This window comes from Penicillium samsonianum (genome assembly GCF_028829775.1).
Source record: "Penicillium samsonianum strain IBT 33392 chromosome Unknown utg000004l_segment0_segment0, whole genome shotgun sequence".
NCBI classification, from domain to species: domain Eukaryota; kingdom Fungi; phylum Ascomycota; class Eurotiomycetes; order Eurotiales; family Aspergillaceae; genus Penicillium; species Penicillium samsonianum.
Genome location: NW_026643262.1, coordinates 2,337,665 through 2,349,683, shown reverse-complemented (window position 1 = coordinate 2,349,683; position 12,019 = coordinate 2,337,665). Strand labels below are relative to the sequence as shown.

The following is a 12,019-nucleotide window of genomic DNA, read 5'->3' as shown; positions in this document are numbered from 1 at the left end:
GTGGTACTATGGGTCCCCCAAAACAAGCCGACACACGCGATCAATGCTAGCAATTCGAATCTAGGACCTTCCAGCCCGGCAGGGAGCTATAAAGAGAGCATATGGTTAGCGGGGACAGAAATGATTGGCAGATCGAACGTTACCATCTCGCAAACGCGTCCCGATGTGTCATTTGCATTATCCGCATCTTGGACACAAGTAAATCCGAAGCGCCTCCATCGTAGCGATAGCCCGCGCTTGTGATAGCTGCTGGAATCGGTACCACCAGCTTCCCCAAGCCTAGGGAATATTGGCTGAGGCGGGGATTTTGATAAAAATAAAACAGCAGATTTATTTAATGAGGGAAGAAGAGGTTGGTTTCAGTTGAACTGTTCAATAGGTAGAAGTCGGAAGGAGAGAAAGTTCGTTGGTCGATGCTCAAATACGGCAATAGCGTTATAATCTTGGAAGGGTATAGATAAGTGTAAGGTAATATAGTATTTTATACAAAGAGCATGTCTGTCTCTTATAAACAGTCAAACAACAAGCAAAATAATGGAAAATGAGTCACACTGGACAGCGACACCTTGGAATGGATATCATTAGGAGATTGAGAACAGACGGACTGGACCGCTCGCAAGACTTCAATTCGAAGACGCGGTGGTATCACCACTAATGGCCAGAGTAAATCACAAAAAGAGGCCAAGAGGTATTGAATCACTCCATGGACTGGAGATCGGATGAAAAAGAATATAATAAACAAAATATCGTAATGAAAAAAGCAACCAGTCGCTAGTAATTACCAGTTCTTTCTGAAATCAGCATCGTGAGATCAATCATATCGCGTAGATGATGAGATCATGCTGTCCAGGCCAGTGGGCAGCTTTACAGCATCATGAACATGGAAAGAGCAACGGCGAGGACGCCACCGAAGAAGCCGGTGACGTTGGAGCGCGAGGCCGCGCCGGTGTAAACCGGGGACACGCCCTCCGGGTTGCTGCTGGGCGCTGCAGGAGTGTTCGTGGCGGTGGTCGCGACGGTGGGGACAGCAGTGCGCGAGGGCGAGGGGCGGAAGGCGATGCTTGACGACGGTCTGCCGGGGTGGAAACCACCGGCTCCTTGGCTGGGGGTAGGCTTGGAGGAAGGAGATGGCACGACGGGGCCGACGCCAGGCACTGTAACTTCGCCGGTTGAGCCAGAGCCAGAGCCAGAGCCAGAGCCGGGGTTGGAACCGGAGCCTGAGCCCTCACCTTGGCCTGAGGAACCAGTGCCAGATCCGGAGTTGGAGCCGGAGCCTGGGGTAGAGCCTGAGCCAGAGCCCTCACCATTTCCAGCAGAGCCGGAGCCGGAGCCAGCACCGGGGACAATGGCAGTGGCAGTGGGAGCCGGGACGGTGACGGTGATAGTGCTACCGGTAGGACCACAGTGCTTGCAGAAAGTCACGGTGGTGGTGTAGCCCTCAGGCACCGACGGGGCAGTGGGCTGCGACACAACCTCAGTGGTAGTAGTGGCAGTGGCAGCGGGCTTGGTGAGGGTCACGGTAGTCGGAGTAGCGGCACAGTGGGTGCAGACAGTGACGGTAGTAGTCCAGCCTTCGGGGATGGAGGCAGTGGAAGTGGCAGGACCGGAAGTAGGGGCGGTGATCTCGGCGGTGCCAGTTGGGGTAGCAGTAGCGGAGGAGTCACCAGGGCAGTAGGTCTTGGTAATAGTGGTGGTGATGGTGGTGAAGCCAGTTGGGCAAATATCAATGTAGGAGGTCACGATGATAGTTGTGGTGGTACCTGGAGCCAAAGAGGAAGGCGAGCCAGTCACGGAGGGAGTGGCGGTGATACCAGCCGGGGCTGTGGTGGAGACACTGCCGGCAGGCTTGGAGCCTCCAGTGGTGTTGTCGCCGGTAGGCTTGGAACCTCCAGTCGTGTTGTCGCCGGTAGGCTTGGAACCTCCGGTAGTCTCATCACCAGTAGGCTTGGAGCCCCCAGTAGTGCTGCCACCAGTAGGCTTGGAGCCCCCAGTAGTGTTATCACCGGTAGACGGGCCACCGGTCGGGATCACAACTTCGCTAGTGGAAGAGGCACCAGACTCGGTCGCAGAAGAGACGGGAGCGGTGCTGGAAGGGTGTCCCGAGACCAGGGGAGTGGAGCTTGGAGCAGTGTGGGTGTGGGTATGGGCATGGGTATGTGTGTGGGAGCCATGTCCATGGCCATGGCCACCATGCGAGCTGTGGTGAGGCTTTCCAGTGGCGGAGGGGTGGGGAGCGGGTCCCGATGAAGCTGAAGCTCCAGGAGTCACAGAGCTGCTAGGGATGCTTGAAGAGGAAGACTCGCCGGAGGTAGCGGGGGCGGTGGAAGAAGGAACGGTCGAAGAGGCCACGGAGCTGGAAGAAGCAACCGAGCTGGAAGAGGCGACCGAGCTGGAAGAGGCGACCGAGCTGGAAGAGGCCATGGCGCTGGAAGAAGCAACTGAGCTGGAAGAGGCGACCGAGCTGGAAGAAGCAACTGAGCTGGAAGAGGCGACCGAGCTGGAAGAAGCCACGGAGCTGGAAGAAGCGACTGAGCTGGAAGAAGCAACCGAGCTGGAAGAGGCCATGGCGCTGGAAGAAGCAACTGAGCTGGAAGAGGCGACCGAGCTGGAAGAAGCAACTGAGCTGGAAGAGGCGACCGAGCTGGAAGAAGCCACGGAGCTGGAAGAAGCAACTGAGCTGGAAGAGGCGACCGCGCTGGAAGAGGTGGTCGGCGGAACGGTGGTAGACGAAACAGGAGGCACAGTTGAAGAATGGATCGGGGTGACAGTCGAAGACGGAGGAGGAGGAGCGCAATCGTAGAGGATTTCCTTAATGTGCTCGGTGTATGTTGATCCGTCGATGATATTATTGTCACCGGCGGTAGCCTCCCAGAGCATGACACCACCAAAGTGCTTGGGGTGCTTATCCATGTAAATCTTGATAAGGGGCTTCACCTGGGTGGGGGTCAAGTAGAATCCAGCATTAGCGGCATCCGTCGATGCGGGAAGACCGATGAAGAGCTTAGCATTGGGGTTGGCGCTCTTCTCGATGACACCGACCCAGTCATCGAAGTTGAACTTGCCGGTGCCGTGGACCCAGTCCGCAGCAGAACAACCCTGGGTGTTGTAAAACTGAACCCAGAGGAAATCAAAGTAAGAGTTGGCAATAGCATCGCCGAGCTGAGCGTCGGGAATGGGGCACTGGGGAGCACCGGAGATGTAGTAGGTCTGTTCGGGGCTCTTGCTGAAATGCCAGCGGAGACGATTGATCATGGCGGCGTATCCTTGATTGGGGTGTTAGTGAGAGTACGGTCAGGACTTTAGAGCATCAGGGAAACATACCAACTCCGCCGTTGTACTCGATATCAAAGTCAAATCCATCAACTGCGGCAGTGAGGAATGGACGAGGGAAGGCTGTGCCAATCAGGTCCGCGGTCCAACCCAATGAAGAGATGGCTGCATTGTAAGGACCGAAGGAGTACCAAAGGAAATCAGCAAACCAGACCGCAGTGGCCTCGTCTGGGATAGATTGGGCTACGGCAGAACCACCACCGATGGACAGCAGGATTGTCTTGCCAGCAGCCTTGCAAATAGGGATATCCTGCCAGATCTGGTGGCAGCCATTAAGCAGCTCCGTGCCAGGGAAAAAGAGGCCATCACACTGATTGGCAAAGTTGGAACCAGGGAAGTCGCCCACACTTTTGGGAAACTGATTGATGAACCCGATGTTGATGATGTCCGACGTGGTCTGTTCACAGAAATGACTGAGCCGGGGTTGGTCGTAACCTTGTCCGTAGTAAACAGCAACATTATTCTTCAGACTGGCATCGAGAGCAACAGCAGACGATGCAAGGAGTGACAGGGCCGACACGGCGGCAAGAGACTTGAACATCATAGCTAAAAATGAATGTAGTAATTATATGCAATAATTAGAAGCAACAGGAATCGCTTATTAACCTGATAAAAGGAATGGCAGGTTAGCTCGCGAACAACGAGAGGACGTAGACAAATGTCTACTTGGGCAATCTCCCAAAGAACTAAAAATGAGAGTGTTGAAGGTCGAAAGAAAATGCAATTCCCTGGGGGAAAGAGACTGAAATACATCCAGCGCCAGTTGGGGCTGTCCCTCTACGCCCCCTGGGGAAGATGCCGACCTCCGACATAGAGCGCACTAATCAAAAGGAGAACAGAGCTATCAAAACGTGGAAATGAGCGAGTGCGTGATATCCGGATGCTTCCACGAGTCATAGGTCAGTGCCACTCCGAATGCACTCCACCGGTGCAGGGCGACCCAACGCATAGTGGCAGAGTGGATTCAAAGCTTGATAGTCTGAACACTAGACTCGGAGGCGAACAGGATGTATTCTCAACACTGATGGGGCTAACTTCATGGCAACTCATCGTTCAAGCGACATGGACCGGCTTTTCCACTGTGGACTGGTCACAGGCCGAAGGCGTGGTATAACATGGCCACACAGCCAGTGGCGTAAAAGAGTCACATCCGAGCAAGAAATAAATCAGCCATCAGCCATGACAGGCTTGGTTTGGGGAGGGGTATGTGATGGCCCCGTGCCTATTTCGGCCTATCTCGGCGCAGTAAAATTGCAAGAGCCGCATGAAAAGAGGCTAACAGACCCTAACGGACTCTAGCGTCATTAGTATCAGGGTCATGACTGGAGCAAAGGCAGTTAGCTTGATATACAAAATCCAATCACAACTCGTCGTTTAGGCACCGGGGCACGGACGCCTCGGGGTCCACCGGCCATTGTATGTCGGATGTAGAGCACTAAATCCGAGAGTTGGACAACATACATATGAAGGAAGGCAGGAAAGTGGAAAGAAGATTCGTTTGACAAGTGTTTATATCGATTGCTAAAAGAGTAAAAGTGTAGGAGTAACAGGGTAGAACCATATGGTCTGAGGTCAAAGAATGGAAACTTCCAAATCAAGGAAGGAGATCAGAACCGACGGAGCTAAAAGTTTATCAGCCTATGCTAAGCCCTCGGGGGCCAAAATGTGGGTCAATCTGCTTCCAGGTACGCCAATCATAGGTCACCCGGGAAGAAGCCGGATCACCGTTTTTGTTGTAATTCGGTTACAACACATACATCTCTTACGGCAGTTTAAGATTGGTGTCTCACTTGATTTCCACTTGATCACCTTTGGTTCATCTTAGTCCCTCTTAGTTTGTTGTCCTAACGAACTCGATGATTTGGGATGTAACTCTGTCCAGGGTACGGAATACTTCGTACTTTGCACACGTTCTAGCCCACGGCCCCCAAAACTCCCACATTACTTACTCTGTACATTTTCATTTTATTTTCCGGTTTATGCAAGGTACCCATGCATGCTTCGGATATATGCCCACTCTGAGGGGGTGTTTAGGCGACAGTGACGCCACTCATCATGCTACCTGATTGCTCATTATTAAAGGCACTAGCCAATCTTGGAAGTGCGCACTTTACATTTTCCATAAGCCGCCACTGCCTCCACGGCCCCAGGGCAGCTGTGATATGGATTAGCCGAGACAATAATAAAATACAAGAAAGTCAATTCCAGCTATATGCAGGTACAGATCCAGCCTTAGAGGTGCCTCCAATGTACGTTATACGTAGACGGATATTAATCATGTTGCGTTGGCGGGGACCTTCGACGATCCCTGTGGATCGTAATTAAAAGATCCTCTCTATAGGCGTTCCAGCCCTATTTCGATGAACATAACACATAAACTCTAAGAACCTCCGATTTCGAAACCTAATACAAACGTTTGTTAACGTTATGCTAGAAAACGTTGGTTGTTTGCATGCGAAATATTCAATTCTCGGCTGTATTCCGGGTTTGCCGCTCTCCCGATGTGCTAAATCTCGCTTCCAAGTTTCCAAGTATATTATCACCAAAGCAGCAACAACGACAAGTTCATGATTTCTGTTTTTTATGTTCAATTAAAATGAATACCAATTGAAAATATCTATGATGAGAGAAATCAAGAAAAAGCCACCCATAAGCCACGAGATACAGTTTAAGCAAGCATGGACAATCAAGTGGGAACGAAATCGCGGGGCTAACCGGCAAGATCTTCTGTGGAAACTTCTTCCCGATGACAATACATAATATAGATATTATACTATACGTCTCACTAAAGTCTTAAACTATATAGTATTATGACAGTTGAGCATCCTGATATCGCTACATGCTTCCTAGGCTGATACATCACGACTGCAGCAATAATACTGATCCCTCCAAGTTCGGAAACCTTCCGGTCAAACTCATAGACGAGCAGGAATTTATCAGCAAGATATTGAATTGATAATTCCACCAGAATGTAAGGAAGCCAATTCTCCACCTACGTGTTTGATCTAGTGCAAACGGATATCAAAGTTGTCATGTCTCAGACATGCCGCCTTATATATGCCTCCAAGTCCCCTCTCCCGAGGTCCACATTACTCCAATTTGGGACAACAAGAATCAAGGTATCGTTCGATGGTCTTTGAAACATGTAGATTGTCACCGAAATATTGGCAAATCCAAGTTTTAAAACATATATTCCTATAATACTAATAATAATGAGGATATCGCTTTTGTTGATGGCGGTGGAGTGAAAGAAAAGTCAGGCGGCACGGCTACGTACTTGCTGAACTGACGTTTTTAACTTTCAGACAGCGGAAGACTGTCAAGTGTGCCTAAAGAGAGCGTGGGACATAGTATCGCGCTTACGAATTTCTAGTTAAGTCTATCTTGGCTCTGATATTCCACTAGATTGGAATGTCCACTTGTCATATTATAGAAAATATCAATAAGCGATCTAGCACTTTCTGCAAGAATAGCAAAGCCGCGAAGCTCAAATAGGGGCTCATTATGAGGATTTGCAATAGGGTGTTGCAGGATTAGCCAGTAAAGCTACACGGTTGCCAAGCGTATTAACACCACTCCCCAGCGTTGGTGAGTGCCTACCTATATGAAGGGGTGGCCCGCCTTGAGCTTGGTAAAGGCCGTTTTGGATACCTGAACATATTCGCAGGTGCGTTGAGAGTTTGGTTCTACACAGTCGCGGACAATGGTATCGGAATGTTTCCAAACAAACCTCGGCGTGCAGTTGACCACTTCCTCATATTCAACTGCAGAGAAGCTCCAGCCTGAGCTTCTAACATCCGAAGGCAGAATAAGTTTTCTATACTAGGCAGGTGAGTACATCGCATAGGGGGATTTTTGAGCAATTACCACTTGCCGATGCGATCAAAGCACCACAGTCATAAAACCAAGCACAAGCATAGGGGGGTCATGCTACGTACTACGCAGCCACGGGATATATTGCGAACGTCGCGGGGTTCTTCGGATTGTTATTGGGATACTCTGTAAAAGTACTAGAGCCTTGCCATGGACTGGACAGCGTACGAGCTTCGCAAGTCCTCTTCGTACCCCCTGAGCTAAGCCCCGAACTAACCATTGATAGTGCATGTACGGAGCAGCTCACAGTGGAGTTCGCGTAGGGAGGCTTAGCATATAGGGCGTAACCGGGTCCATTCTTTTGAATGTCGTATCCTAGGATTCTTGTAATTAGCGGGTAATTCTTTCTTTTCTCTTACACTAGAAGTTAAAACATCTTATCGATGAAGACAGCAAAAATGGCTCAATAGTTCGGTTGTCTAATTACTATGTCTTCCTCGCCGAAAAAGAAAGGACAATCAAAATCATGAGATCTGACTGCTAGAGTTTACACCTCCTTAGAGCGTCTTCGCTTGATCAAACACGGAAAAGCGACCGTAGACCAGCTGAAATAGATCAATACCTGGGTCCGGCTTGACTCTTTTCGCTGATTGATCTTGGAGCACGGGGAATGTCTCCTGCAAATTATACTGCAGCTCCCTTCCAATCAGGTCCGACTTGCAAACCCCAGAGTCGGCATTGAAGGAGAACATGACCGATTCTCTGGAATTGGATGGCCTTATCTCTTAGCTCCATTATGCCCCATTCCCACATTCTGTAAGTGATGAGATCCATATCGATGCTGAATCCGAGTCCAGTTTGCAATAGGGGTTTGCTTCTAATCAGACAGAAGATCATCAATGGTTATACATAGAAAAGTCTCCTGTGCCGTTTATGCTTTTTACCGCCTTCGTATACACCTAAGAAGATATCAAAAAACACATCAGCGGGTGCTTACATATAACATCACTAATACCATCTTGGACCAAATAAATCAGATTATATTAGCCTTACGTCGTCAAGGACAGAGGCCGCATAAGCGGCGAACTATTCTTATGTTGAAATCAATCAATTTTCGATCCGCTACCGCCTTTTGGGTATTTCGGGGTCAACGAATGAGCAATAAATAAAGAAAACAAAAACAAAAACATATAACAGTGAGTCTAAGGTGGTGGTCACCTAGGGTTCGGGTATAGGCGGCTCGCCGCTCTATCCAGCCCTCCTTATGGCACCATAGGTGGATATTTATAAACCTGAATATTGTTCACCTAAATATCCAGTTCAATTCAAGCTACTTTCAATGGAACTAGGGAGAATCCTGTCACCGCCCCTTTTCAATTCTACAAGCAAATATGAGGGATTCTGCAAGATGAGGACTATAAATATGGGCTACTTTTCCAGGCATAGAGAGATTAGATAGTTTACAATTTCATTGCTGGCACTATACCAGTAATTCCAATATCAATTTGCAAGAGATTGCTCCTTTTTACATACAGTGTAGTCTTTATACTATACTATTTTAACACGTTAGAATATATCACACCATCTTTGAAGCGCGAATGAAGGTTATTGATGTTAGGAAATCTCAATCAAGAGACACCTATGCACCTTATTCCTTTCGGCTAAGACGAGTCTATGACTATTTTTTTCAAAGTTGTTACTAAGTCCCCACGTTTGGGTGTTCGCAATATAAAAGCACAAATGCCGTTATATATTACGTTCATTAAAGGGGATAGCGGGATAGCGGGATAGCGCACCAACTCCTACGGTTAGATCCTTTGTCCGCTTCTATTCACGATTTACAAGGATATAGCCCTTTACATTATCCCGTACGCTCCGGAAATTGTTAGTTAGCGAGAATGCTCTTAGGCTACTTTAGTAAGGTCGGGGTATATATATTAGATTAGTAGGACTGGAGGTTTGTGGTGAAAGTTGATAGGTGACGATTTACGAGTTGCAAGGTGTAACTATATGCATCAGCGTTATTTAATAGGTATATACCTAGTAATTAATTCTAATGATAAATTGTAAACTCTCGATAATCTGTATAGAGTGTAAAGTACGGATAGCAAATTAATAACCCTAGCTCTGCTATCTACATAATGCACGGAGCGAAGTGCAAGGTTTAGATCTATATGTATTATAAACGCCGGCTGAGTCTCTAATGTCCCCCGGCCTAGATTTTCAAATTCAAATCATATTCCAGATCAGTATGAACCCCGTATACATTGTAGCTAATAACTATCGCAACTATCCAATTAATAACAATCTAAATGCATTCCGCGCCCATCCCAACCCTCCAGATCTAGCCACATCCGCTACTTGCAGTTATGCCTCCTCCTCCTCCTCCTCCTCCTGACTTGGTGTTCGAGTCTACAGGGTAGTACATGAGACCATGAAGGACGAAAGCACCAAACTGTTGTATTGTGGACAGCGTGTACTGTGTATAGCTGTGTAGGAGGAAGGAAAGCAAGACGGAGTAGTAGTCATGTGACCACTGATTGATCTTAACACATGGCTCCAGTTCCCATGGCTCCAGGTCCGAAGGGTGGAGACCTGGACCTATTACCATAACCGTATCTGCGTGCGCGACGCGGCATTTTCGCTCTGGATGATTCGTTGTCTCTGTCGATTCGATATTGGATAAAAGCGTCAGAGCAGGTGTATATGCCCCGCGGGGGCGGACAGTTATATGCCTCTCCGCGCGATGTGTCGGAACACCACCTTATCAAGTATGAACCTTGGGGATCAGTCTTCGGGCGAGGGTTTGTGATCAAACAACACGCCTGCGAGAAAAAATCAGTATGGGACGGGAAGGATACTCAGGTGTAAAATAGTGGTTCTACAGGGCATTCAGGTGAATGGATTGAAGGGTAAGAGGAACTCTCTAAGTCAAAAACACAAAAACATACAACAGTGAGGATTCGCTGGTGGTCACCCACCCAACTACTAACTCACCGGCGTGTGGCTTAAGTACGGCTGAGCGGACGGGAAGCCCTGTTTTCCACACCCTATGGTCGTATGTATCATGTTATGTGTGGAACAGAATTATACTATGTGCCCCAGAATGTAATTCAAAGGATAACTATATAGGCTATCGTAGCTAAACTTTAATGATTGCTTCTATATGGCCTTTGTTAAGTTTTAAAATCAATTACCAAAACTAGTAAATCTTTTTAATATCCTACAGATAGTTATAATAACCTAACTGAATGACCTAATACTCTATTCGATTAAGCTCGAGCAAGCTCGAGTGCGGCACGATAATTCACTCACGAGCCTCGAATTGAAATAAATACTATTCTAAATAGTAAGATTGAAGTCTCATTGATGGTTGTATAGCCCCAGGTGTCTCATATATAAAACTGAGGAGAATTTGATTGTTAGACAACATTTGTCACCAACTAAGCATCACTTTCCCTTAACATGACCTCTCGAATAGGCACCCGTGTCCCCTAACGCTACCAAGCACAGCACGTAAGTAAACAGAATCCCAAGCAACAAATAACGAACACCGTCATAACCATCACTTATAGCAATATATAATCAAAACAAGGGAAGTTCCGCCGTATTGACATAATCGATATTGTCCTGATGCCCCTCTATACGAGAAATAGAGGTATTAAACAACCGATCCCACACCCGAGTCTGCTTGCCGTAATTATGGCTATTCCTCCAGCCCTTGCGATGATGGAGATCATGATCCTCAATGACAAGCTCCATATCACACAACCGTAGCAGCCACGTCCACGGATTCGCCGCCGTAGCAATCATACGCAATCCACTGTGGCCCAGAATCTCCGTAAACACGACGTATTGCTGGCATATCCACCACTCATAGAAGCCCATTGGAAATCCCATTAGCTTCAATGTGCCGTATGCGAGGAGCGGCGTGCCGATAAGATCAATGAACTCCTGCACTGTATCCGCATACGCGGTCAACAGGGGATTCGGGTGCTTGGTCAGGTGGTGGGTGCGGTGGAACTGCCAGAGGTGTTCCATTTCGTGGGCGGAGCGGTGTATGATATAGTACCAGAAGTCGATGGCGAGGGGATACATGCCGGTTTCGAAGATCAGCCAATTCCATCGGATTGACGATGGGCCTTCGTTAGCGCGGTAGGCGAGGAAGACAGTGACCATGGGTCGTAAAACTATTACGGATAGTAGAGTTTGTACTGTTTTGCCGACTCCTACGTCGGGTACACCATCGCGAGCGTGCTTATCTCCGTCGAAGAATCCAAGATTGTGGCCCATGCGTCGGAGAACATGAGTTTCTTTCACGGCGATGGATTCCAGGGCTAGACTGTAGTAGACAAATGCTAGCCAGGCCGAAGGATGACCGAAGAAGGTGATATACAGTTGGTGAAGGATGAGTGGGAGACCAGCGTGAAGGATGATCCAAAAATGGAACTGCATCTCCGGCGCATAAGGCACTTTGTCGGTCTTTTGATGAACGGGAACTTCTTGATCAAGTTCGACATGATGCACATTTAGGTATTCAAGAAGCCAGTGGCCGAGATTCCACTGCGAGCGATCCCAGGATCGCCAGGTGGAAGTCATCGAGTCCTTTGGGTTACGCATCTGGGCGGCGATTCTCAGTAGCAATTTGAAAGTGACAGAAAAATGTCAGGAACATCTTTCCTTGCCCTCCCGCTGGATGTTATATTCATATTCAACCTTGAGAACACATGATGGTGGGTCATCTAGCAACAAAAGAATAGTTTGGAACCGAGGTGTGGGTTTGCAGATCGCTACCGTATACTGGTTTTACTGGTTAGTGATCTTTTCAACACAGGAGGATACTATTAGCAGACGAGGAGCGGTATGAGGTCCGATT

The 12,019-nt window shown here is 48.2% G+C and overlaps 3 protein-coding genes across 3 annotated transcripts; all 3 read right to left on the bottom strand.

Moving 5' to 3' along the window:
* Window positions 1-864: 864 nt before the first annotated feature.
* On the bottom strand, window positions 865-4,028 carry chiA1 (class III chitinase ChiA1; the record flags this gene model as incomplete). The annotated part of the gene is made up of 2 exons (XM_057280541.1): window positions 3,322-4,028; window positions 865-3,263 (listed from the first exon to the last, which is right to left on the bottom strand). Exons 1-2 carry the CDS (start codon window positions 3,872-3,874, stop codon window positions 865-867), a joined length of 2,952 nt encoding a protein of 983 aa, XP_057134801.1. The 5' UTR covers window positions 3,875-4,028.
* Window positions 4,029-7,700: 3,672 nt separating this feature from the next.
* On the bottom strand, window positions 7,701-7,895 carry N7471_007821 (uncharacterized protein; the record flags this gene model as incomplete). The annotated part of the gene is made up of 1 exon (XM_057280540.1): window positions 7,701-7,895. The coding sequence occupies one exon, from the start codon at window positions 7,893-7,895 to the stop codon at window positions 7,701-7,703; it is 195 nt and encodes a 64-aa protein (XP_057134800.1).
* A 2,833-nt stretch (window positions 7,896-10,728) lies between these two features.
* On the bottom strand, window positions 10,729-11,763 carry N7471_007820 (sterol desaturase family protein; the record flags this gene model as incomplete). The annotated part of the gene is made up of 1 exon (XM_057280539.1): window positions 10,729-11,763. The coding sequence occupies one exon, from the start codon at window positions 11,761-11,763 to the stop codon at window positions 10,729-10,731; it is 1,035 nt and encodes a 344-aa protein (XP_057134799.1).
* Window positions 11,764-12,019: the final 256 nt, after the last annotated feature.